At 41.7% G+C, this 23,343-nt stretch overlaps 1 protein-coding gene and 1 pseudogene across 7 annotated transcripts in view; one reads left to right on the forward strand and one right to left on the reverse strand.

The window, feature by feature from the left end:
- Ldah (lipid droplet associated hydrolase) overlaps nt 1-23,343 on the reverse strand; it is a 75,706-nt gene that overhangs the window by 45,827 nt on the left and 6,536 nt on the right. For all 7 annotated transcript variants that reach the window (XM_055625931.1, XM_055625939.1, XM_055625959.1 and 4 more), the window contains 2 exons: nt 19,285-19,440; nt 12,417-12,560 (listed from right to left, as the gene is read on the reverse strand). In XM_055625931.1, the coding sequence (XP_055481906.1) occupies nt 12,417-12,560; nt 19,285-19,438 (298 nt within the window). In that variant the 5' untranslated portion in view covers nt 19,439-19,440. The remainder of the gene's footprint in view (nt 1-12,416; nt 12,561-19,284; nt 19,441-23,343) is intronic.
- On the forward strand, nt 17,141-18,107 carry LOC129687087 (60S ribosomal protein L7a-like; annotated as a pseudogene).

The following is a 23,343-nucleotide window of genomic DNA, read 5'->3' on the forward strand; positions in this document are numbered from 1 at the left end:
TAACCAGTGGTGGACTAGGACATCAACCCAGCCACAAAAACTTCGACCTAAAAATCTGTCCTGCATGCAAGATGTGCTGGGGTAACGGTGGCATGGAACTTGTGGGAGTGGTCTAATTTGAGGCCCATGCACGAGAGTGAGCCCATGTCCAAAACTGCCTGGATGACCAGAGACCTATGGTAGAACCAAACACAAGTGGTGAAAGAAAAAAGAAAAGAAAAGAAAAGAAAAAGGAAGGAAGGAAGGAAGGAAGGAAGGAAAGAAAGAGAAAGAAAGAAAGAAAGAAAGAAAGAAAGAAAGAAAGAAAGAAAGAAAGAAAGAAAGAAAGAAAGAAAAATTATGCCTAATGATGCTCTGCTATTTTTATAGATTGGTGCCTAGTCCAGTCATCATCAGAGAGGCTCCCTCTGGCAGCTGCTGGGAGGCTGTGCAGAGAGACCCACAGCCAAACATTAGGTGGAGAGATCCCAGGTTAGTGGTCTCCACCTGATCCCTCTCCTCAGAGCCTGGAAACCCTGTGAAAGAGGAGGAGGAGGAATTGTGGAAACCAGAAGGGTTAAAGATACCATGAAAGCATGCTCAGCACAATCAACTAAGTAGGGCTCAAGGGGACTTTAGTGGTTGTCACAGAGCCTGCATGGGTCTGCACTAGGTCCTTTGCATATATGTTATAGTTGTTGGCTTGCGGTTTTGAGGGGGAATTACAGATAGAGGAACTGAGCTGGCTCTGACTCTTTTGCCTGCTCTTGGAACCCTTTTCCTCCTACTGGGTTGCCTTGCTTAGCCTTGATGTGAGGATTTGTGCCTAGTCTTATAGTATCTTGTGTGTTGAGCCGATGTCCCTGGGAGGCCTGCTCTTTTCTGGGAGAGATGGGATGGGGGAGAGGATATAGGGGAGAGGAGAGGTGGGGAACGGTACTGAGAGGACTAAAAGGAGGGGAAGCTGCAGTAGGGATGTATTATATAAAAAAAGAATTAAAACAACAACGACAACAAAACGACACTTTCCTTTAAGGAGATTATGGTCTAGGAAGAGGAAATAATAGGTTTTATTTATTTTGCATATGTACATGTATATGTGGTATATATGTTTACGTGTGTGAGTGCACACGTGTGCACATGCTTGTGGAGGCTTGAAGTTGATGGTGAGTGTCTTTCTCGATTGCTCTCAACCTTATATGTTGAGGCAGGGTTTCTACTGAACCTGTAGCTTGCTGTTTTGATTGGTCTGGCTAGCCAGCATGCCCTGGGAAGCCTGTCTCTGCCTTCTGCTTGCTGGGATTACAGTAGGGCCATCATACGCACTTGGCTTTTACATGGGGTCCTAGGGTTCCAAACTCTGGTTCTCAGGCTTCTGCTACAAGCATTTACCCATGGAGCCATTTCCTCAACCACCCCACCCCCAATAGATTAAAAATATAAATCTGAAGCCCTCAAGAAGCACCTCAGAACAGCAGTGGTTCTACCCTTCTTCAACTTACTCAAGAGAACTATTGCAAGAACACCACTGTAGATGTATACGTTTAGCTACATGTTTGAATATGAACATAACAGTCTATACATCCTTCCCTCTATGTCCATACATGTATGTTTAGCTACAGATTAAATGCATAAGTTTAACTATGTATTTTCACCCAAATAGTATTTATAAATATTGTTTCAGTGACCAGAAGATGAGAGTTAGTGTTGTGTGTTGGACGGAATGCAGACAGTAACCTCTCACATCTCACACAGGAATTTTCATATACAGGATTCTTCCATCTTGCCCCACTGTTACTCCAGATGATAGTCTAATAATTTTAATCAAACACCTTGCATGCAGAAATAAAAAGGCTGAAACCAGAACTCCATACTTGAAATTCTTTGAGCAAGATGAGTATACCATTTATTCCTTAGATGAACTTTTAAAAACAATGTTCATCATACATGTATATTATAATAAAAAATCTCAAAGGCCATGAAAATTTTACTCTAAATTCATGAAAGTAGAACCAGAGATGGAATGTAAAAAATACTTTTTATGTATTATTTTATTTATAATATTAAAATGAGTCTGGCAATGCTAGCCATCATTTAGTAATAGAATGTGAACTGTTAAAAAAAAGTATGAATGTTGAACTTTAGGTTTGAAAAAAGGAGAACTTTTGACATGAAGTCCCCAGGTATCTTACTTCTATTTTACAGAAAAAAGTCACTTCCTTGTTACTCAGCTGGGACACAGAAATCCCAAAGGACTTTGTGGGTTCATGCTAAAGATCAGAGAAGCAGCTGGGTAAGAGCTGTGACCCCCTAATGTTTTATGCTTCCTTCATTCAGACAGCCCAATGACTTCCCTTTCACTAATCTCTAGGTTTATACTGAGATGAAAGGACGCTCTCACAGGTTGGGATCATCTGTTCCTAGCTCTCTCAGTGTTCTGTATGCTCCTTGCATGTAAAGATTAGTGAGACTCTGCCAGCTCTGAAAGTGTTTGACACACTGAAGGGATGCAGATGAGCATTTACAACTATTTACAAATGCTACCTTTTTTTAAAACAAATGAAAACCTATAAACCCCAAGAATGTCTTATAAAATAATTTTAATTATTATTTTCCAAACAGATGGTATAATCAAAAGTCATCAAACTATGCTTTCCACATGAAAGGTCTACTAAGGCTTTCAACGCAATAAATATAGGGAACAGGTGGAAAATACAGGAAGAACAAAATGCCACAGACAGTAAATAAAAGCAAGAGGCACAAAGTGTAGTATTTGGAAATGGTAAGTCTGAAGGCTATTCTTTCTTTCTTTTTTTAAAATTTACTTATTTTTAATTAATTACAGTTTATTCACTTTGTATCCCAGCTGTAGCCCACTCCCTCATTTCCTCCCAATCCTACCCTCCCTCCCTTTTCTCTTCCCATGGCCCTCCCCCAGTCTACTGATAGAGGAGGTCCTCCTCCCCTTCCCTCTTACCCTAGCCTATCAGGTCTCATCAGGACTGGCTGCATTGTCTTCCTCTGTGGCCTGGTAAAGCTGCTCCCTTCTCAGGGGGAGGTGATCAAAGAGCCAGCCCATGAGTTCATATCAGAGATAGTTCCTATTCCCATTACTAGGGAACCTACTTGGACACTGAACTGCCATTGGCTACATCTGTGCAGGTATTCGAGGTTATCTTCATGCATGGTCCTTGTTTGGAGTAGCAGTTTCAGAAAAGACCCCTGGGCCCAGATATTTTGGTTCTGTTGCTCTCCTTGTGGAGCTCCTGTCCCCTCCAGGTCTTTCTATCTCCCCCTTCTTTCATAAGATTCCTTGAACTCTGCCCAAAGTTTGGCTTTGAGTCTCAGCATTTCCTTTACTATCCTACTGGGTAGTCTTTTAGAGGCCCTATGTGGTAGGATTCTCTCCTGTTCCCTGTTTTCTCACTCGTCTGATGTCCATCCTGTTTACCTTTCTGAGTGAGGACTGAGCATCTTACTCAGGGTCCTCCTTCTTGCTTAGCTTCTATAGGTGTACAGATTTTAGTACGTTTATCCTATATTGTATGTCTAATAAGTCTGAAGGCTATTACTGGCTATAGGGAGAAATGGAACAAAATGGTTAGAAAAGAAAATCGTCCTTCTAGTATCTTCTTTAGGTCTGGGTCTGTGGAGAGACCCTGTTTAGATTTGGTTTTGGTGCATATCTTTGTTTCCTTCATCTATAGTGATTAAAAGTTTTGCTGGGTATAGTAGTCGGGGCTGGCATCTGTGGTCTCTTAGTGTCTGTTACCTGCCCAGGCCCTTCTGGCTTTTAGAGTCTCTACTGAGAAGTAGGTGTAATTTTGATAGGTCTGCTTTTATATAGTACTTGGCCTTTTCCCCTTGTTACTTGTAGTATTCTTTTTGTTTTTTTTGTTCTGTATATTTAGTGTTTTGATTATTATGTGTCAGGAGAATTGTCTTTTCTGGTCCAATCTATTTGGTGTTCTGTAAGTTTCTGTTTGCTTATAGGCATCTCTTTCTTTAGCTTGGGAAAGTTTTCTTCTAAGATTTTGTTGAAAATATTTTCTGGTCCTTGGAGCTGGGAATCTTCTTCCTTCTATTCTTACTATTCTCAGGTTTGGTCTTTTCATAGTATCCCAGATTTCTTAGTAGATGGAGAGAGGGAACTGGGTAGGAGAGGGGGTGAGAGGGCTGGAGAGAGAATGGAAATCTGTGGGGCACATCTCTGGGATGAGCAGAAACCTGGGACAGGGGAGGTTTCTGAGAGTCTATGGGGTAACCCTAGCTATGGGAGACCTCTAACATTGGGAGATAAGGAGGCTGAAGTGGCCACCTCCTGTAGCTAGGCAGGACTTCCAGTGGTGGGAGGAGGACACCAACAAAACCTTTGACCCAAAAGTTGTCTTGCCTACAAGATGTGCAGGGACAGAGAAGGAGCAGAGATTGAGTGACCAACCAATGACTGGCCCTACTTGAGATCCACCCCACAGGAGGGAGCAACCCTTGACATTATTAATGATACTCTGCTATGCTTGCAGAAAGGAGCATAGCACACTGCCTTCTGAGGGACTTCACCCAGAAGCTGATAGAAACAGATGCAGAGACCCACAGCTAAACAATTGGCCAAGCTTGGGAAGGCTTGTGGAAGAGTTGGAGATAAGAACTGAGAGAGCAGGTGGGGTAAAGGACACCATAAGAAGAGCCATAGAGTCAACTAACCTAGGCCCATGGGGACTTACAGAGACTGAACCACCAACCAAAGAGCACGCATGGGCTGGACCTGGGCCCCTTACACACATGTAGCAGATGTACAGCTTGGTCATCATGTGGGTCCCCTAACAGTTGGAGCAGGGGGATGGTGTCTCTGGCTCTGTTGCTTCCCTTTGGATCCCTTTCCCATAGCTGGGCTATCCTGTCAAGCCTCAGGTGAAGAGAATGAGCTTCAGTCCTGATGCAACTTGATATACTAATGGTGGGTTGGTGTCCATGGGGGGAGCCACCCCTTCTTGGAGGAAAAGGCAGGAGGAGTTGGAGTGTAAGGGTGAGACTGGGAGGAGAGAAGGGAGGGGGCTGGGAGCAGGATATAAATAAATTAATTATAGAAAAACAGTCATTTTGAATTGGGCAGAACATGGGATATCATACGAGGGCATGCATGTAGACTGCACAGAAAGAAGCAGCATGCTTGGCTGCGGGGTCCAGGGCGGCTACTGCCCTGCCAACAACCCCTAGCACATCAGAGACTACTAAATGTACTTGGGAAGATGCTGGGTTTTCAGACCTAATATCTAGACACTGATAAGCATGTGGCTCTTCCTGAGGGTCTCTTTTCTGAAAAGCTTGTTACCAGAATTTTCTAGAGCTCAGGTCTCTGTTTTCCTCTGACTTGGGGATATTTCCATTGCATTTACTTGCTGAGCACCTCTCATTTAAAGACCTGAAGCCTGAATGAGGCTCCCTAGCCTCTGATCCGCCTCAGGACTCGAACAATGTGCTCGGTATCTGGATTCTCCTCCAGCTCTGCACTTTTAACTTGGAAACTTGCTTGCATTTCTCGTGGTCGTGAGCAACAGCCCAACTGTCCCCACCTTTGGGTGCCTCTTTCCTCAAAAGTCTTCTCCTACTCTGTGTTTTGGGAAAAGAACTCTACCGAGAAGTCTCTCTCTCTCTCTCTCTCTCTCTCTCTCTCTCTCTCTCTCTAGCTGGAGGATTATTGGGTGTGGTTTTGTTTTTTTACAAATGCATGAGCCAAATTCATCATTAACGGAAAGACTATAAAAATTTAAGGTAATGTTTTCATCTGCTAAAGCTAAACCAGTATAATTCTTAGCGGTGTTTTATGTGTTTGAACAAGACTTGAAGTAGTTGATAATAAATTTGATGTCGAGTAAGCTATTCCAGTAAGTCAAAGCCAGAACACAATTTAAACTCCCAATTTGTTAACGTTTCTTTTCAGCTTTTCTGGAATCATCTCTTCGTGGTATCAGAGTACATCTGCTCTGCTGTTATATCCACTTTATGACTCTGTCAATGTGCTGCAACCAGAGTATTATTTCCAACTGTTCATAATCTTAACACGGTCTAATGCGAAGCAAAACGTGCTGCCAACCTTTGATGTGCTGCCATAGCTTTTTTTCAGTCATTATATATTTTTCAAAATATACTCTGCATGTCAGACCACCTGTACTTAGGATGATAATCTTGGATGGAGAATGATGTAACTATCCTGCCTGCACTAACCCATCTACTATGGTAATATAGACTGGTAAGGCCCCAGGCTACACTCAGCCTCATAGAACTTGTGGGATACTCAGAGTACAGATGGAAATAGCCATCTCAGAAAGTGGAGATGAGCACCTCTAGTTCTATGTAATTCTCTGGCAGCATTACATACCATTGTCTAGTCAGTGATCAGTAAATCCTCAGTGATGATAAACTGCTCTTCCACACTTCTACTCTGTCTACTGGCCCTCTGGGCTAATGCCTCTAGATGGCACTGTTCTCATTAGGTAGTAAAGAGTTCAGTGTACTTGCTAAGTTATTAACTTATTAGTAAGTATAGAAGCAGTCCAAACAGTAAGCACTTAGGTTATACATAAGCAAGTTTCAGTTTAAAACACAAATTAAATAGGTTTCCTATAAATTCTTACTCACAACAGACACTTTTCATTGGTTTGTGCACTAGTGTGCTTTACTAAGTAGGGAAAAATCCATGGCCAAGGTATCACAGATGTGGTCCTAGGGCCAGCAGCATGAATGAATGAATGCTTCTGGGAACTCGTGAGAAGTACAGATTCTCAAGTGCTACTCCACATCTACTGAATCAGTGACTCATGGGGTGGGCACTTCCTTTTAATTGGGTGACTTTGATACATGTCAAAGTTTGAGAACCCTGACCTTGGATCATACTTCACGTCTGTTTTCAATTTCAAAGTTGCTATTCACATTCTGTTTATTTGCTTCTGATTATAGTACAACTCTGGGGGGCTACTATGACAGCTGCTGTTGCTATAACTAAGAATTCTCTTCATATTATATGCCTTTCTCTTCAAGGATGTAGGAATAAGACATGACAGCTACTCATCACTCAGAAGTTTGAGCAAAGGGAATGGACAACAATTAATTTTCACTAGGGCTCCACTCATCACTTATATTTAGGAGTTTCTTGTAGACAGCAGATAGTTGGAACTTATTTTTAATCTACTCTGAGAGACTACCCTTTAAAGTATTCATAGTCAAACTGATTACTAATACAGTTAGATAAATGATCATACACAATTTTACAAGTGCTTTTAAAATTTTCTATTTAATTTTTAATTGTATGTACATGCAAGTGTCTCTGTGTAGGAATGTGCATGTGAGTGCAGATGCCTGGGGAGTCTAGAAAAGTGCGTTGGATTCTCTGGAGCTGGAGTTATACGTGATTGGGAGGGGCCCAACTTGGGTCTTTTGCAAAAGTCCTCTTAACTGCTGGATTACCATTTCAGCAACCCTAAGTGCTTTCAATTATGATGCATTTTTTTTTGCCTTTCTCTCATACTTTTTCTAGTTTTAACTGCGCATATTTAGTCATCCCATTTTCTTTTTGTCATAGAAGCTATATTTCTTTAAAAAAAATTTTTTTAGTGGTTGCCCTAGAATTTGCAGTACTTAATGTCAGCCCAATTTAAGTGACAGTGTATCTCTTTACCTTTAGTCAGGTATATTACATAATAGTTTTTGTTGTTTGTTTTTAAGACAGGGTTTCCTTTTTTTAAAATTATTTTTTAAAATTTTTATTATTAGTTACATTTTATTATACAGTATCCCAGCTGTATCCCGCTCCCTCATTCCCTCCCAATCCCACCCTCCCTCCCTCATCTCCTCCCTGCCCCTTTCCAAGTCTACTGATTGGGGAGGACCTCCTCTCCTTTCATCTGACCCTGTTTTATCAGATATCTTCAACTGGCTGCAAAGTCCTCCTCTGTGGCCTAGCAAGACTGCTCCTCCCTTGGGGAGTGAGGAGGTAAGACAGAGTTTCTCTGTATAGCCTTGGTTGTCTGGACTCACTCTGTAGACCAGGTTGGCCTTGAACTCACAAAGATCCGACTGCCTCTGACTCCCAAGAGCTGGGATCTGGGATTAAAGGCAGGTGCTACAACCAACCAGCATTCTATGGTGTTCTAATTATGGAGATGTCATACCTTTGAAACTGCCCATAATTCTTGGATATTCTGTTCTTTAAGAACATTATTTTTTTTTCTATATGCATTTCAGTTTGGGAACTTTCTACTGATCTATTTTCAATTTGATAGATCCTTTCCTTAGCTGCATTAGGTCTAATGGCTAGCTAATTAAAGTCATTTTTTGTAGTATTTTCTAGTACTTTCTTTTGATTCTTCCTTAAAATGTTTCCAACTGTCAACTTTGATTGCCATTCTTTTGTAGTATATTTTCATTAGAATCTCAATATTATTTTAATTGTCAAATTTATTTTAAATGCTCTATCTGATAATCTAGAAGTCAGCAACAGGCACATCTGAGTTCGGTTATGATTCACAATCTGTTCAGACTTACTGCTTTTCTCTTGCCTTTTACAAAGCCTTGTAACTTTTTTGACTAAAGTTGGACATGATGTACCCGTACCAGGAACTGAAGTAAATAAATAGATCCTTGGCATGAACTTTATATTAAGGTGGCCAGGAACTGAGCTACATTTAATATCTGTTAGAGGCTTTGATTTTCTCCATATTTTTGTTTTTTCTCCCTTCTTGCTGATGGTTTTCTCTAAGACCTTCTTAATAAATCCTGTGTCTTGAAGTACATATACCCCTTTGCTATATTCGAAGCTGATTGACATAGTGGTAAAATATGAGAGGGAAGCACTCTACAATCTTATAATTAATATCAGTCTCAGAGGGCTTGAGATTCTGAGTGCTGTGGTCATAACAAAAGCTTTTCAAATTATTTTGAAAGCAAGAGGGCTAAGAGGCCCTTCCCTTGGTTAGACACAGTCTGGGAGGGTCTCATCCCTTGGAGAGTAGCCCTTTGCTATTGAGAGTTCTTTGGGAAAGATGCAAAATGATACCCCCATCCCAGAACCCTCCCTAGGAAGACCCTGGAAGATATTCCCAGATAATCACGGTGTCAGCTTTACTGCCATGACAAAGTACTCACTGAGATTGGCTCATGGTTTAGAGGTCTCAACCAACAACTCTCTGGCCCTATTGTTTTGGGTATTTGGGGAACAGATTATGTAGGCAACGAGTGCTAAAGCAAAGCTGTTGGCTTTCTGGGGACCAGGAAGAAAAAAAGAAAATGTCCTCCAAGGTCATGATCCCAATGAACTACTTACTCCAAAAAGGTTTACCACCTCCCAAGATCCCACTAAATTATCAATTCCTAAATGGAGTATTTCATTCATGAGGTCAGAGCCCTCTTGACATATAGATCTACCAAAAGCCCTACCCTGCCTCTGAAAACTGCTGCACTTGAGACCAATCCCGTAGTGGAAGAACATTTTGGGGACATTTAAAATCTGAACTATAAATGGCATTGGTACACTCCCACAGTCCCACAACTAGAGAAGAGACAGAAGGGTTGCAAATTTAAGGACAGCTTAAGCTATTTAGTGAGCCCTGCTTTAAAACATAAACAAACAGAGCTAGAGAGATGTCTCAGACATTAAGAGTACTTGTTGCTCTTACAGGGGATCTGGGTTTAACTCCCACTACCCACACTGTGGCTCACAACCATCTGTAACTTTAATTCCCAACTCTTCTGACCTCCTTAGGCACTAAGCATGCACATGGTATACATACATACATACATATATGAAGACAAAATGCCACACACATAAAATAAATCTAAACAAAACAAAGCAAAAAACAAACCACAAAACGAAGCAGCAACAAAACTAAACCCCAAGCCATGACACTGTTAAAGAAGTGAAGTGGAGGTCCTGGAGGAAACACTCACGGCTGTGCCGGAAGCCCCCTGAGAATTTCATTTCACCTTTAAAATAGTGTACATTTCACCTCCATGTGCTCCACTGGCTTAAGACTTTCCTAAGTTCTCTCAAGTGAGCTGTTCTTTCAGTGTTGCCATCTCTCCCTGAGCGTCTCACATATCTAAGAAAAAAATCACTGGGTTTTGGATCATTTAAGTTTTTTCTTTTTCTTTTGGTTGTGAAGACAGGAGGGGAGATTCCAAGTCCCACACATCACAGATGAAGTCTACTACTGATTTTGGAAGAATTCTACATTAGATCTTTCTCTTGGCACATCAACATTTGCCAACTAAAATTTCTGAACTGTAGTAAGCAATAGATAAATAGTGAGAAGTATACTTATTAAGAAAAAAGCAAGTATATCACTCAGGTTTAAGACACACAGTTCACCATTACATTTTTACAAAGGGCTAATAAAAACAACAACAATGAAAAACCAAACCACTGAAGATACGCCCACTACTGGATAGTTCTCACATGCTTAATTCAATCTGGGCGAGATACCTAGGTTACTGAACTCAGTATTAAATATTAGAGAATCTCTTCTCTCAATGCTAATATGGCAATATTTACTTGTTTTGAAGTTAACAACTTTTGATCAGAATTAAAACAATGGATTATAATTTATAATATTCTTTTCCAATTTTAAATTATAAAACAGCACTTTGTATTGTCTAATTTTTACATAACAGGCCCATATGATTTTAATTTGAAAAATACAATATTTATTTTAAAAATGAATAAAAGTAGGTATTAGTCACTGCATCTAAAAACTGTAAAGTTATGAACAAGATAAATTGACATTATTTATGTGCCTGTAACACATGCCAAAATACAGATGAATATACTAATATTCACATACATAATCATAACCACAGGCATTTTAAAAGAGAAAACAATTATATCTGATATGACAGTGAGTGCCCAGAGTAAGTGCCCAGAGTAAAGTTAAAATTAAATATAATCAAAACTAGCCTTGAATATCACCTAAGATCATTCATAGAGTACAGGTTTGTGTGTTGAAATTCATATATTAGTGTCTAGAAGAATCAGGAACATATAATCATGAAGAATACAAAGGTAAAATGTGTATCTTTAAGACAGAAAGAGTGACCTGTACGAACCATGAGCGAAGCAAGCAGTAAAGCCCCTACCTCTCTCAACCAACCCAGGAGAAAGCCCCACAGTAGAAGACTTATGCTTAATATCATCTGTACAGTTTAAGTTATGTATTTCTCTCACTTAAAAAAAAAAAACTTAGGAAAGCAGACATGTTAGAATTCCTATGAGTAAGGAGATATTCTAGTGCTACAGTAACATTCCTTTCCCCAATAACTATCTAGCACATTACCACACAGTCCAGCTCTCCCTTCTCAACCCCTCCCCCACTCCGGCACAGCAGCAACCTGTCTCCTGACCCCCTTTCATGTTACTCCACTGTCAGTTATGTGTCTGCCCTCATCTCCACCACAGATGCCAGGCCCCACCCATGCATCAAAATCTCCCATGATCTAATGATTATATCCTCCTCTTTACCTACAGGTGATGAGATTAGAAAGTGAAGCTTTTGTGGTGGAGAGCTCATTATTATCATTATTATTTGGGGGGGGGGTTCTCTGTGTAGCCCTGGCTGTCCTGGACCTTACTCTATAGACCAGGCTGGCCTTGAGCTCAGAAATCAGCCTGCCTTGCCTCCTGAGTGCTGAGATTAAAGGCACACAACTACACCTGTGTGGTAGAGTACTCCTAAAGGGGCTAATGGCCTTACGGGGTTTTAAGAGAGCTCAGTTTCTCTTCCCACTAGGAGAAGGCACAGCTAGAAAAGGAGAGAAGCTAGAGAAGCAGACAGCGGATTCTCCTTAGATAACCAGTTACCCCGTGTCCAGAGCTTGGACTTAGCTTCTTCAAGAGAGAAAGGGCTGGGGATATGGCTTAGTGGCAGAGTACTTTCCTAGCATCATAAGATTCTGGGTTCAGTTCTCAAGCCTATACCCCTCCACCCAAAAGCAGAAAATTACCCAGTCAATGGTATTCTGCCACAACCATTACATCACCAAGTCTCCTCTAACCTTTATTGTGCTTTTCTCACAATCATTTTCAGGCATTTTGTTATGTCACCATTCTTTGAACAGGAGGGAGAATGTATCTCTAGAAATCATGTCTTGTACTTTTCATTCAGCGTTTCTTCTACTCAACTTTGGAAGTGAATTATCAATAAATATATGGCCAGCAACTAGTCAGGAAATATAGAAGGCAATTCCCGCTCAAACTGTTGTATGCTCAAATTCTTAAGAAAGTTACCTGCAGAAGACAAACTATCTCTAAAATTATTTAAAACATGTGCCCCCCTGGGGTCTAAAGCCATAAGCAGTGGCTTTCACTTCTGAATGTAAATGCTAACAGGCTTTCTAGAAACATGACTGCCCATTCACTGTCAATCAAAAAAGTGTTAACAAGAACATACCGTCTGGTGCTGTCAGAGTCTTCTTGTCTTTGGGACTCACGTAAAACCCAGCGTGAGAGATTGCCCATATTGGGAAGCGGCTGTCCATCCTAGAGTACAGGGCCTTTATAAATGGTACATAAAAGGGGGAAAAACCCGGGTTACCTAGGAAAAGAAAGACTCTAGATTAGAAAGATCAACAGAACCGTTGCAAGGTGACACTGAGGGCAGAAAAGGTAGCTCCGAGTTTTCTCACACCATTCTCTACAAATCCATCCAGTAACAGTCACACTCATGCCTAGGTATCTTAAGAAAGATCTTTAAGCCACAAATCAAAGTGCAGAAGTCTCCCTTAAAATTACCCTTACATGGCTTCCCACTGTTACGTGGATAAAGTCCAAAACCACTGATACTGTCTTTATGGCATTTCAAGATCAGACCATCCCAGTTATTGAGCTGTGCAAAAGCTAACACAACAAAAACAAACAAACAAATCTCCAGGCCAGTCAAATCAATGTTTGAATCTTAGAAAACTTAAAGGAATGTATTCAATGTTATCTTTCCATTTACCACAAATATTTGTAGTGTGTATGTGTGTGTGTGTGTGAGATCATTGATCACACTACATGTGATTTTTTTCCTGTGTATGCAGGAGGTATTTTTGACATGGGTTTGGTATAGAAAAACAATAGTCAATATGATACATCTGTAGGGTGAAAGACAATGAAGGGGGAGGTTAGCTTGTAATTATCATCTGTACAAATCCTTCACTGTTTGTACTCCTTTCCATAAATACCTACTTATGTCTTCATGCTGTCAGGTTTTCTCTATTTTTAGCTGAACCCGGTCTGTGGCAATGGTACATAAATCATGACTGGCATCCACACCCAGTGTCCATACTTTGCAGTTCCTTAGACAGGCAGCACAGTAAAGCAGTTAAGAATGTAGGCTGCTTGGGCTGCAATCCTGGCTTTTTCCATGGACTATAAGCTTTGGCAAGTTATTTATTCTCTCTGTGCTTTACTTCTCAATCCATGAGAAGGGATAACGTACATGATGCTAAGTGAATGTATAGATGTATGGCATATTTCAACACTGCTTGAAACACAGCAATAGCTACAGAGATGTTAACTATTCCCCTTGCACAGCCTTGTCTAGCTATCATGGTACTCTGTAATGGTTTCACGATCTAAGGGCTTTACGGTGCTAACTGGTGACTTTGCCAAGTAACAGGAAAACTTTCTCAAGGGCAGTGATATGCTCTTTGGTCAGTTTCCTGGCCACTGTGCAGCTGAAGATGAGGGAAGGGAGAAGGGGAATATCAACAGAAGGGGGGCATCCATGATGTTTGTGAATGGCATTGCCTCATGTTTATAAATGCAAATCTTTAGAATGAGAATGTTGCTTAGCATGAAATAGAAAAGAGCACACTCAACACCTTCCCGACTAACAGCCAGTTCCATGGAACTATTAATTCTGTAACATGTCCTCCTGCACTCACCTGTAGTGTCTTCTGATCCAGCACTAAACTTCTAGATGAACTTGTTACTTTTGAATCAAATAATTAAATTTATTTTGTCATTTTTCTCCTTTGCTAAAACATTCCATACACACGCACGCATGCACGCACGCACACGCACACACACAGAGGCATGCTCATGTATTAGTAACTGGTAGGGCAAATTCTTTCTCTTTATTTAAAACTTTCTGGGCTGGTCTCAAACTTTAGTTTAGCTCCACTTTTAGAAATCTCTTTGTGATTCTGATTAAAAATTATATTGAAATTACGTATCACTTTATTAAAGGCAGGTGTCACCACTGCCTGTCTTACGTATTACTTTAGAAAGGCCTGATATCATTCAGAACTTCCGTGAATGATGGAAGAGAAAGCTGAAAGAGAAAGCTGTAAGAGGAAATAAACCCTTTCCTCCCCAACTTGTTTCTGGCCATTGTGTTTTATCACAGCAATATAACTATTAGTAAATGGTAGCTGTTATAATTAGAAATAGCCTTCCACAGTATTTTCTATCCCACATTTTTATGCCATTTAATGAACATATGCTAGAGGTATCACTAGCTGACCCTCTGAACACAGTAAGTGCTTGCCTGCAGTTAGCTCACTTGGTCTTCATTTGATGTAGCAATGAGAACAAACAGGTTGTGTAACTTTTAAAACAATTAGTCACTTGGGAAGACGAAATCGCAATTGAAAAATGCTCCCACTAGATTGGCCTGTGGGCAAACCCTGTGGTGCATTTTCTTGATTGATGATTTATGTGGGAGGGACCCGCTCACTGTGGGTGGTGCCACATCTGGACCTGTGATTCTGGGTGCTATAAGGGAGCAGTTTGATTAAGCCAAGTGGGGCTAGCCAGTAAGCAGCACTCCTCCACGGCCCCTGCACTGGCTCCTGCCCCAACTTCCCTGAAAGATGGAAGAGAAAGCTGTAAGAGGAAATTAACCCTTTCCTCCCCAACTTGTTTCTGGCCATCATGTTTTATCACAGCAATATAACTAATTATTAGTAAATGGTAGCTGTTATAATTATTATTACAGGCAATGCTAAGTAAACACTAAAAATAACTATATGATTTAGGTGCAACAATTCTGATGACAGGTTGTACAAAAACATTTTGAGTACAAGATAATGGAGCACTATAGAATAGTCTTTTTTGCCTGTCTCAGAGTATAAGTTCAATCTCTTCCTCTTATTGATTATAGAATCTTAATTAATTATTCTTACTTTAATATGGTGTTTTATTATCATCAAGTAAAATTAAACTAAGCATGCTCACTTTCTCTATCCAGCAGGACAGCTTCTATTGTGTATTATTTTAACCATTACATTTGCATTGGGAACTCACTGTTTGGAAGTCACCCTGCCATACACAGGCATACAAGGAGCTCCATGGGGTTTATACAGTCTGAGAGAATATAAACAGCCAAATGGTGAATCACACTGATACCAGTGTGATAACCCCCAGAAACAGAACAAACAGGATCTTTTGATAGAGAATAGTATGGCTTAAAAAACAAAGAACAAGCTCAAGGTCTGAAGAAGTGACTCTTTTAGATGATGCCCAAAGGTAAGACAAAAGCTGTGAAGAACTAAAGAGAACTTAGTTATTAAAGCAACAAAGTCCCCCCTCCCCACCCTTGGATTTTGTTATATCCAATATCATCATGACTAAGGAACACGGATGGATACAGAAGCCTGTATGCCACAGGGTTCCAGTATTTATCCTCTTTTTACCCTTTCAGACAGGGTCTTTCACACTCTAGCATGTCTGGCCTGGTACCTACTTTGTAGCTCGGGCCGTTCTCAAATTGAAAGCAATCCTCCCTGCCTTAGCCAGCCAAGTGCTGGAATCACAGTACTATATCACCATTCTCAGACTGTTTCTTCAACAGATTTGTCTATCTCTGCATGCAGTACAGTTTTCTCCTCCTCAGCTGATATGGTTCTGGGGTACAGATGCCATCCTCTTTATAGTTCACTGCTCCTATCTTAGAGAACTGGGCAGGTCTGACTTCTTTACCCATTCTATTTGCAATCATATCTTGAAAATGAAGAGGGTTTAGAGAGTAACTGGACAGTGTGGCACAGAGAGGCCGCTGAAGGTGGCATGCCGAGAGAAATCACAAAACTCTACACGTTTTCTTCACCCATACACCTGCACCCTAATTTTCATGACAGTTTATGTGGATGAGGCCCCAAATAAAAGGTACGGAATCCTACCAACTAAAGAACAGAGCATGCCCAGACCTCTCAGGAGTTGGAGGGAGATGGCCAAGGTCACATATGAAGAGAGCAAACATAAGAACACACCTGGAAACCTCAAAGTGCCACAAGAAAAGAGGGCACAGAACAAGGAATGCGGTACAGTTCCCTCCGTCCGCAGTGTGTCTCCCAACGCACCTCCTCACCACACAGGAAACAAGGCCTCCCTGTGGGTGCTCTGCGTTTTGAACCCTTTTAGTAAAGGTCCCGGTTCACACACCTCAATGGCAGCAGAGAATTTTTGTTTGTTTGTTTGTTTTTTTTTGCAGGACACTCAGAAGAAATGAACAAGTAAAGTGAATATCCCTAGGTGGGGAGTTCAGTGGGCTGGCTACCTCACTCAGCGATTTCACATTACTTTAAGACTTATTCTGCCTACTCCAACCTAATACTTTTCCATCACTCACATATTCCCGGAGAAACTGGACCCTTAGGTGACAGTACCTCTTGTCATGCATATCTTAAGAGATTGCAAAATCCGGCTGAACTGAGTCACCAATTCTGCTCCCAAATTCATTATGGTCATCAAATCCAAAAGCACTTATCTATGTTAAGTTTAAGCAACAGTTTCCCTGTTTAAGAAGGACCGTGCCACGCTCAGATTTTCTGGATGAGAAGTCAGTGACAGGGCAAAAGAACAGTGTGTTCTCAGGTGCTAATTCTCATCCCAGAACTAACTGTAAGAACTAGAAGCTTAGGTCTTTTCATCAGCCAGAAATGGCTGGCATGCAGAACACCCCAGCTCTGAGGACTCCAGATGAATATGGGGTCTTTTAGACCTTACTTTCAATATATCTGCTACTCCAACATGAAGCTGCTAAAGAATTCTTACACTTCTTTTTGGAAGATAATTCCTTTCACTCAGTGCACTTGCTAGTCTATCTATTGTCCTTATGGAGTCTCCTTACCCTGTACTAGTGTCACTCTCAGAAAATGACTTCAAGCTCTCCTCTAGCCCAGCAAGATGCCCAAAGGAAAGAAGGCCAAGGGGAAGAAGGTGGCCCTGGCTCCCGCTTGGCTCCCGCTGTTATGAAGAAACAGGAAGCCAAAAAGTCAATCCTTTGTTTGAGAAAAGGCCCAAGAACTTTGGCACTGGGCAGGATATCCAGTCTAAAACAGATCTCATGGGCTTTGTCAAATTACCCCGCTACATCAGGCTGCAGAGGCAAAGGGCCATCCTCCATAAGCAGCATCAAGTACCTCCCGCCACTAACCAGTTCACCCATGCCCTGGACTGGCAAACAGCTACCCAGCTGCGTAAGCTTGCCCACAGCACAGGCCAGAGACAAAGCAGGAGAAGAAACAGAGGCTATTGGCCCATGCTGAGAAGAAAGCTTCTGGGAAAGAAGACACTCCAACTAAAAGACCACCTGTCCTTCAAGCAGGGGTCAACACAGTCACCACCTTGGGGGAGAAGAGGAAGGTTCAGCTTGTGGTGATTGCCCATGACTTAGACCCCAGTGAGCTGGTGGTTTTCCTACCTGCCTTGCGTAGAAAGATGGGGTCCCCTACTGCATCATCAAGGGAAAGGCCAGACTGGGGCGGCTGGTCCATAGGAAGACTCGCACCATGTTGCCTTCACACAGGTTAACTCAGAAGACAAGGGTGCTCTGGCTAAGCTCGTGGAAGCTATTAGGACCAATTACAATGACAGATAAGATAAGCTCTGCTGCCACTGAGGAGGCCATGTCGTGGATCTTAAATCTGTGGCTCGCACTGCCCAGCTGGAAAAGGCAGAGGCTAAAGAACTCGCCACTAAACTGGGTCAAATGTACACTGCTAAGTTTTCTGTGTATAAATATAATTACAAAATTATAAAAAAAAGAAAGAAAGAAAATAACTTCAACCCTAATAGAAGACAGCCGTGGGGGTGGGGCAGTGACTATTGCACTTTCATCCTAAATTCTTTCATTCTTGTCCACTTTAGCTGACAAGCTTCCTTCCTTCCAGTTGTAGGAACACACCCTTGCCCCAGTCCACGATTAAAAGTCTGCTTATTTTTTGTACCCAATCGCTGCCAAACCTCTGATATGTGGAGTAGCACCCGCTATGTCTACAACTCCAAACTCTCCCTAGTGGCAGGGCATGTCTATTGTTCATTTTAACATGTGCTACCAGACTGATTTTTAAGAAGAAGCTTAAATCCTGGGAGACTCTACGCTTATTTCCAGAAAAGCCAAAGAGAGATGCTGGGTGGGGAATGGAGATCCCATACGGAGGGGGAGTTTAGAGCAAGTACAGCTGAGCACTGAAATTCTTAGCTCCTTTCCCCTGTTCAGCTCTGAACATTAGCAGTCAGGCTCAGCTCAGTCGGGCTCTTCACACAGGAACATGGAAGAAGAGTCCTTCCTAGCAAGCAGAACAATTAAAGGAAGAGCTTCAGATCCTGAAACCCAGAGACTCCTACTGAAATGCGGGGTTATAGCCCACAGTGAGGCTAGTCCATGGAGCCCAAACATCCTGCTTTGCCCAGTCTTGTGACTTAAGCAGAGGTTGTGATGAATCTTGGGGTTCTTAGTCCTAGGAAAATTGCAGTAAATGATCGCTCTAGGCATGTGGACAAACCCTACCTCTGTATATAATGGGGCCAATCAGTTTTTTTTTTTCTATCTTCCTCTTGAAAATAAATGGGTAGTAAAATATTTGAGGGAAAAAAAAAAAACACTAATGAAAACAAGCAGAAAAGGGAACAGAGTTGAAAATCTCACAAACAAAAAAAGCCAAAGAAAATGATATTATCTCCACGAACCAGGAGAACATAGCAAGATTAAAGAGAGGGAAAAGAGCTTAGAATTCATGTATATGAAGCTAGCTGTGGTGCTGTTGTCTTTAATTCTAGCACTCATGAGGCTGAGGCAGGAGGATTGTGAGTTTGAAGGCAGCTTAAGTTACAGACCAAACCAAAGGCTTAATGGTAAGGCTTGCCAATCATGTGCAAGGAGTTAGGCTAAGAAGAATCTTTGGCTTAGAAGGGCCCACTAAAACCCAAAATCGGTACAAAATGCCAGTCATACCGAAGTGCTTCTCTGTAAAATTGTAAATTCTTAGAACAAAAGAAGAAAAAGTCGCAAAGCTGTGAAACTTCACATATGTGACTTTTAGACTTACCTGGAATAACAAAGATAAGTAGTTTTGGCTTGCTGATACCTTGTTCATCGAAGAGGTTAGTCCAGGGCCCACACTTTACAACCTGGGTTTCAGCTCCACCACAGACAAAGAATTCCTCTCGCACAGAGATTTGATCCTCAACTTCTGAGTCCATTTCTAAATAAAAGGGTGAAGGGGGTGAGAAACAAAATATAGAGCCAGCAAATGCAGGTGTGGTGTGGTTCACAGCTGTAGTCTCAGCACTCAGGAGGTGGAGGCATGAGTTCAAGGTTAGCCTCTTTTAGTTACAGTTTGAGGCTACTGTGGATTACAGAAGGCCCTATCTTAACCCACCATCCCATCTCCCACAAGAGACAGTATGATATAAAATCCTGAACCAAAGACAGTATTGAAGAATAAAACAGGGAAATTTCAAAAATGCTTAGAAGAAAATGCCACAGGGCATGCCAAAGATACAAGACTATTCAGCTATCTCCTTTAGAAGACTGAAAGGCAGATTGACAACAATCCCAAGGGGATTCCTGAGAAACAGGCAGTCACATGGTCAGGAATGAAAAGGCCAGAGAGAAGCAGGAATCAAAGTCGGATTAGCATCAACCTCATTCTGCAGTTGGGAGTGGCAGTGCCCTTGGATTGACAGCCAGCTCCCTAGTCTGGGGTTCTCTGATAGCCCTGTGCCTCACCCGACATGGGCCCTCTACCTTCACCTGGCAATGGTTGGTGAGAAAGCTCAGCTCTCCCAGGACAGAAGGCTACTGAGCTCCTATAAAGGAGCTCATCCTATTAACTTCTTCTGTAAAAATTCTGTAAGCACACTGTTTTATGTGACGGAAACACTATGTCATTGAAGTACGAAAAAGGTAGGCAGAGAATATCCAGGACATGAGGAAGCAAGCATGAAGAGCTTTATTCATACAAACTGGTAACCCTGAATTATTTAAGTAATCTCTCCATTGCCTCCTTGGCCTCACTGTTCATGGGCACTAGGTCTTAGCACTGCAGGACTCTGTCCTTCCAGCCCAGTGGTTCTCAACCTTCCTCTTCTTAACGCCATGACCCTTTAATATAGTTCCTCTTTAATATAGTTGAGGTGACCCCAACCATAAAATTATTTTGTTACTACTTCATAACTATCAGTTTGCTACTGTTATGAATCATTATGTACATGTCTGATACGCAGAATATCTGATATGTGACCCCTGTGCAAGGGTCATTTGATGTCTTTGTGGGTCACAAGAATCACTGTTCTAGCCCCTTCACACCAACCTGGCTCGAGGGCTATCTTGCCTTTTTCTTAGCCCACTGCTTTTCTGCTCCCGTCACTACGCTCACAGTTGTATTCCTTAAATACTTCTGGAATGCTTTTCCCTCTGCTGTCAATGACCAATTTACTGCCTCACTTCCAAATTTGATCTCCATTCTCATTACTGCATTCAGAGCTCAGACCCTAGACTCTGAAATGGTTTTCTTTTCTCGGGGGAGGCCACATTGAGTTCTTGGTGGAAGTAGTTGGAGAGTCACGGTCAAAGTTGTTCAGCTGTGAAATCTCCCAAGTGGAGCTGATTTCCAACTGGCAAAGACGGTCAGCAACAGACACCTAGCAATAACTTGGGTTATGTTTCACTAGTAGAACTGAGAACTCCTGGCAGAGAGCCATCAGAGGCCAAGAATGTGCCTAAACTTCGAGTCCCCACAATGAAGTCTGAAGGTCAAGGGTGCCCAGGATGGAAAGCACTGCTCCAGTGCAGAGTGTCTATAGAGTGCCACTTACAGTGAGCTGGGCTTCCTCGAGCTTGCGTCAGACAGCACAGCAGCCCTGGAGCAGTGCCCTAGGTGGCTACCCCATGGTCCTACTCTAGACAGCCAGCTGCTTGACTTCTGTTCTCCACAGCGGCCCGGAACTACCTGTCCCAGGCTCTACACAGGAGTGTCTGAGGTTGCTGAAGAGTGCAGTCTCTTCAACTTCCCATTCTGCTAACATCTAATGTAACTCTAACTTCCTGCGAACTTACTTATGGGAGCCAACTCACCTGAGATCCCTAACACACAGCATACGCTCTGAGCCTCAGACCTGCAGCAGGGTCCTGCTTCCCGCTGCACTCCCTGCTGCCGCTCTTGGTTCACAGTGACTGGACACCAGCTTTGGCTTGGGCATACGAGCACATCTCTCTGCCATCCACTAGGGCTACAAAGCACACTTCCCACCGGCTCTGAGCTTCAATTCTATCCCTTCCCTACAGAGTTTCCTCCAGCTCTAGGGGTGTTTTTTAGAATTCTTTATGTAGCAATGTTGTAGCTTTTCTCCTAACAGAGCTTAAGGATTCATTGTGTTGCACTCACCATTTGTGAATGTGTGGCTTCTGTCTCCTGCTTTAATTAAGGCTCACAGAGCCCTCATGAGATGAGAGGCAAAGTGTTCTCTATGACTATTTCCCACCTTAGACTCAGCTCAATCGTACTTCCTACATGAAGCCTTCCTTAGGTATCCAAGGAAAAGGAAATCTCTCGCTTCATATTACCTGTTATTGTTGAAAAAAAAATAGTGTTGTGTTTAGTGTAGCTATACATGCATGTAGGTGTATGTGCCTGTGTACATGAATGCAGAGGCCAGGGGGGAGCACCTGGTGCTTTCTTGTATCTTATTCCCTTGAATAAGATACTGTCTGTTACTGAGCATGAAGCGCACTGTTTGGCTAGGCTACCTGGCCAAGAAGTTCCAGAGATCCTCCTGTCTCTGTTCCCCCTATGCTAGGGATACAGACACTCTGGCCACACCTGACTCATTTCCCCAGCCCTCAGTCGTCTTCTCACGTGGACATTGGTTAGGTAGCCAGCTAAGCTTTAAACTTAGTGCAAACACTCAATGTCTTTCCCCAAACTGACCATCTAGTTAAGGCAAATGCAGTGCTGGTTAGGAAGCAATGTAATAGAAAATTCCATATCTGGAAAGCCATCTGATAGCATGGGCCAATACTATAAAAGGTAACCACATTGCCTCATTTTTTTTTGAGGAATCAATTCTAAAACAAACAAAGAATAAAAAAAATCACAAAAATATTTCTGTAAGACTGATGAAAGCAGTGCTGTTTAAAATAGACAACAATGGAAGAACGTGTCAGTAAGGCAGTTAAGCAAATTGTGATAAAGTATTGTACAGTCAATTACATAATGACTCAATATTTGGGAATAATGAACTATAGTTCAGTATTCTACTCAACATTCTCTATCAAGACAGCTTTGATAATTTCCTTTAAGTATCTGCCTCCCCCCCCCCACAACATTTCTATTTCACTTCTCTAGTCTTAGGATTTGCTGTCCCTTTGTTCTCTTTGTTTATATCTGTTCTGTTGTTTTTGTGAATTTAGGTAGGAAGAAGAAATAAACACAAATATTCAAAATTTCATGTTTAACCAAAAGTCTTAACTTATTTTTTTTGAAGCAAAAATGCTTAGGAAAAAAACAACTATAAAAATGGGAAACACTCGTGATAAAAAATATGTTGACTAAGTAAGTGCTGCTCACCTTTTTATATAGTTTGATTTTAATTTACTAGTAAATACTATTGTAGCCTCATCTCTGGAACTACCATAGCACAGTAGGGTGCATCTGTGAAGATTTTCTGACATTTATAATGTGACAGAAATGAAATTAGATGGAGCTTTACACAAAATTTCAAATTAGGGCACTGCCCACAAAACCACTGGCCACACGTAACACCTTCAGCAGAGGAAAGTTCAGTCATTAAATACATCTGAGATTTAACTACTTAATTCCAAGTAAATGACACCTTGAGAGCTTGATAACCCTCAAGATTTAGGAGAGTTGAAGAAGATATGAAACTCAAGTACAGTCTATAAAAGCTGGAAAACAACACTCACAACTGCAATTGTAAAACACTTCAAGCAAAACAGGATTGACAAGTGTGGAACTCATCCGTGTTCCCAAGGCAGCTTTTACCTCTCTCCACTTATATGTCTTATTCTCACCAATCAGAGAGGAAGAAGAAGAAGAGGAAGAAGAAGAAGAAGAAGAAGAAGAAGAAGAAGAAGAAGAAGAAGA

Source organism: Psammomys obesus, unplaced genomic scaffold, assembly GCF_907164565.1.
Source record: "Psammomys obesus unplaced genomic scaffold, mPsaObe1.curated_primary_1811, whole genome shotgun sequence".
Taxonomy (NCBI): domain Eukaryota; kingdom Metazoa; phylum Chordata; class Mammalia; order Rodentia; family Muridae; genus Psammomys; species Psammomys obesus.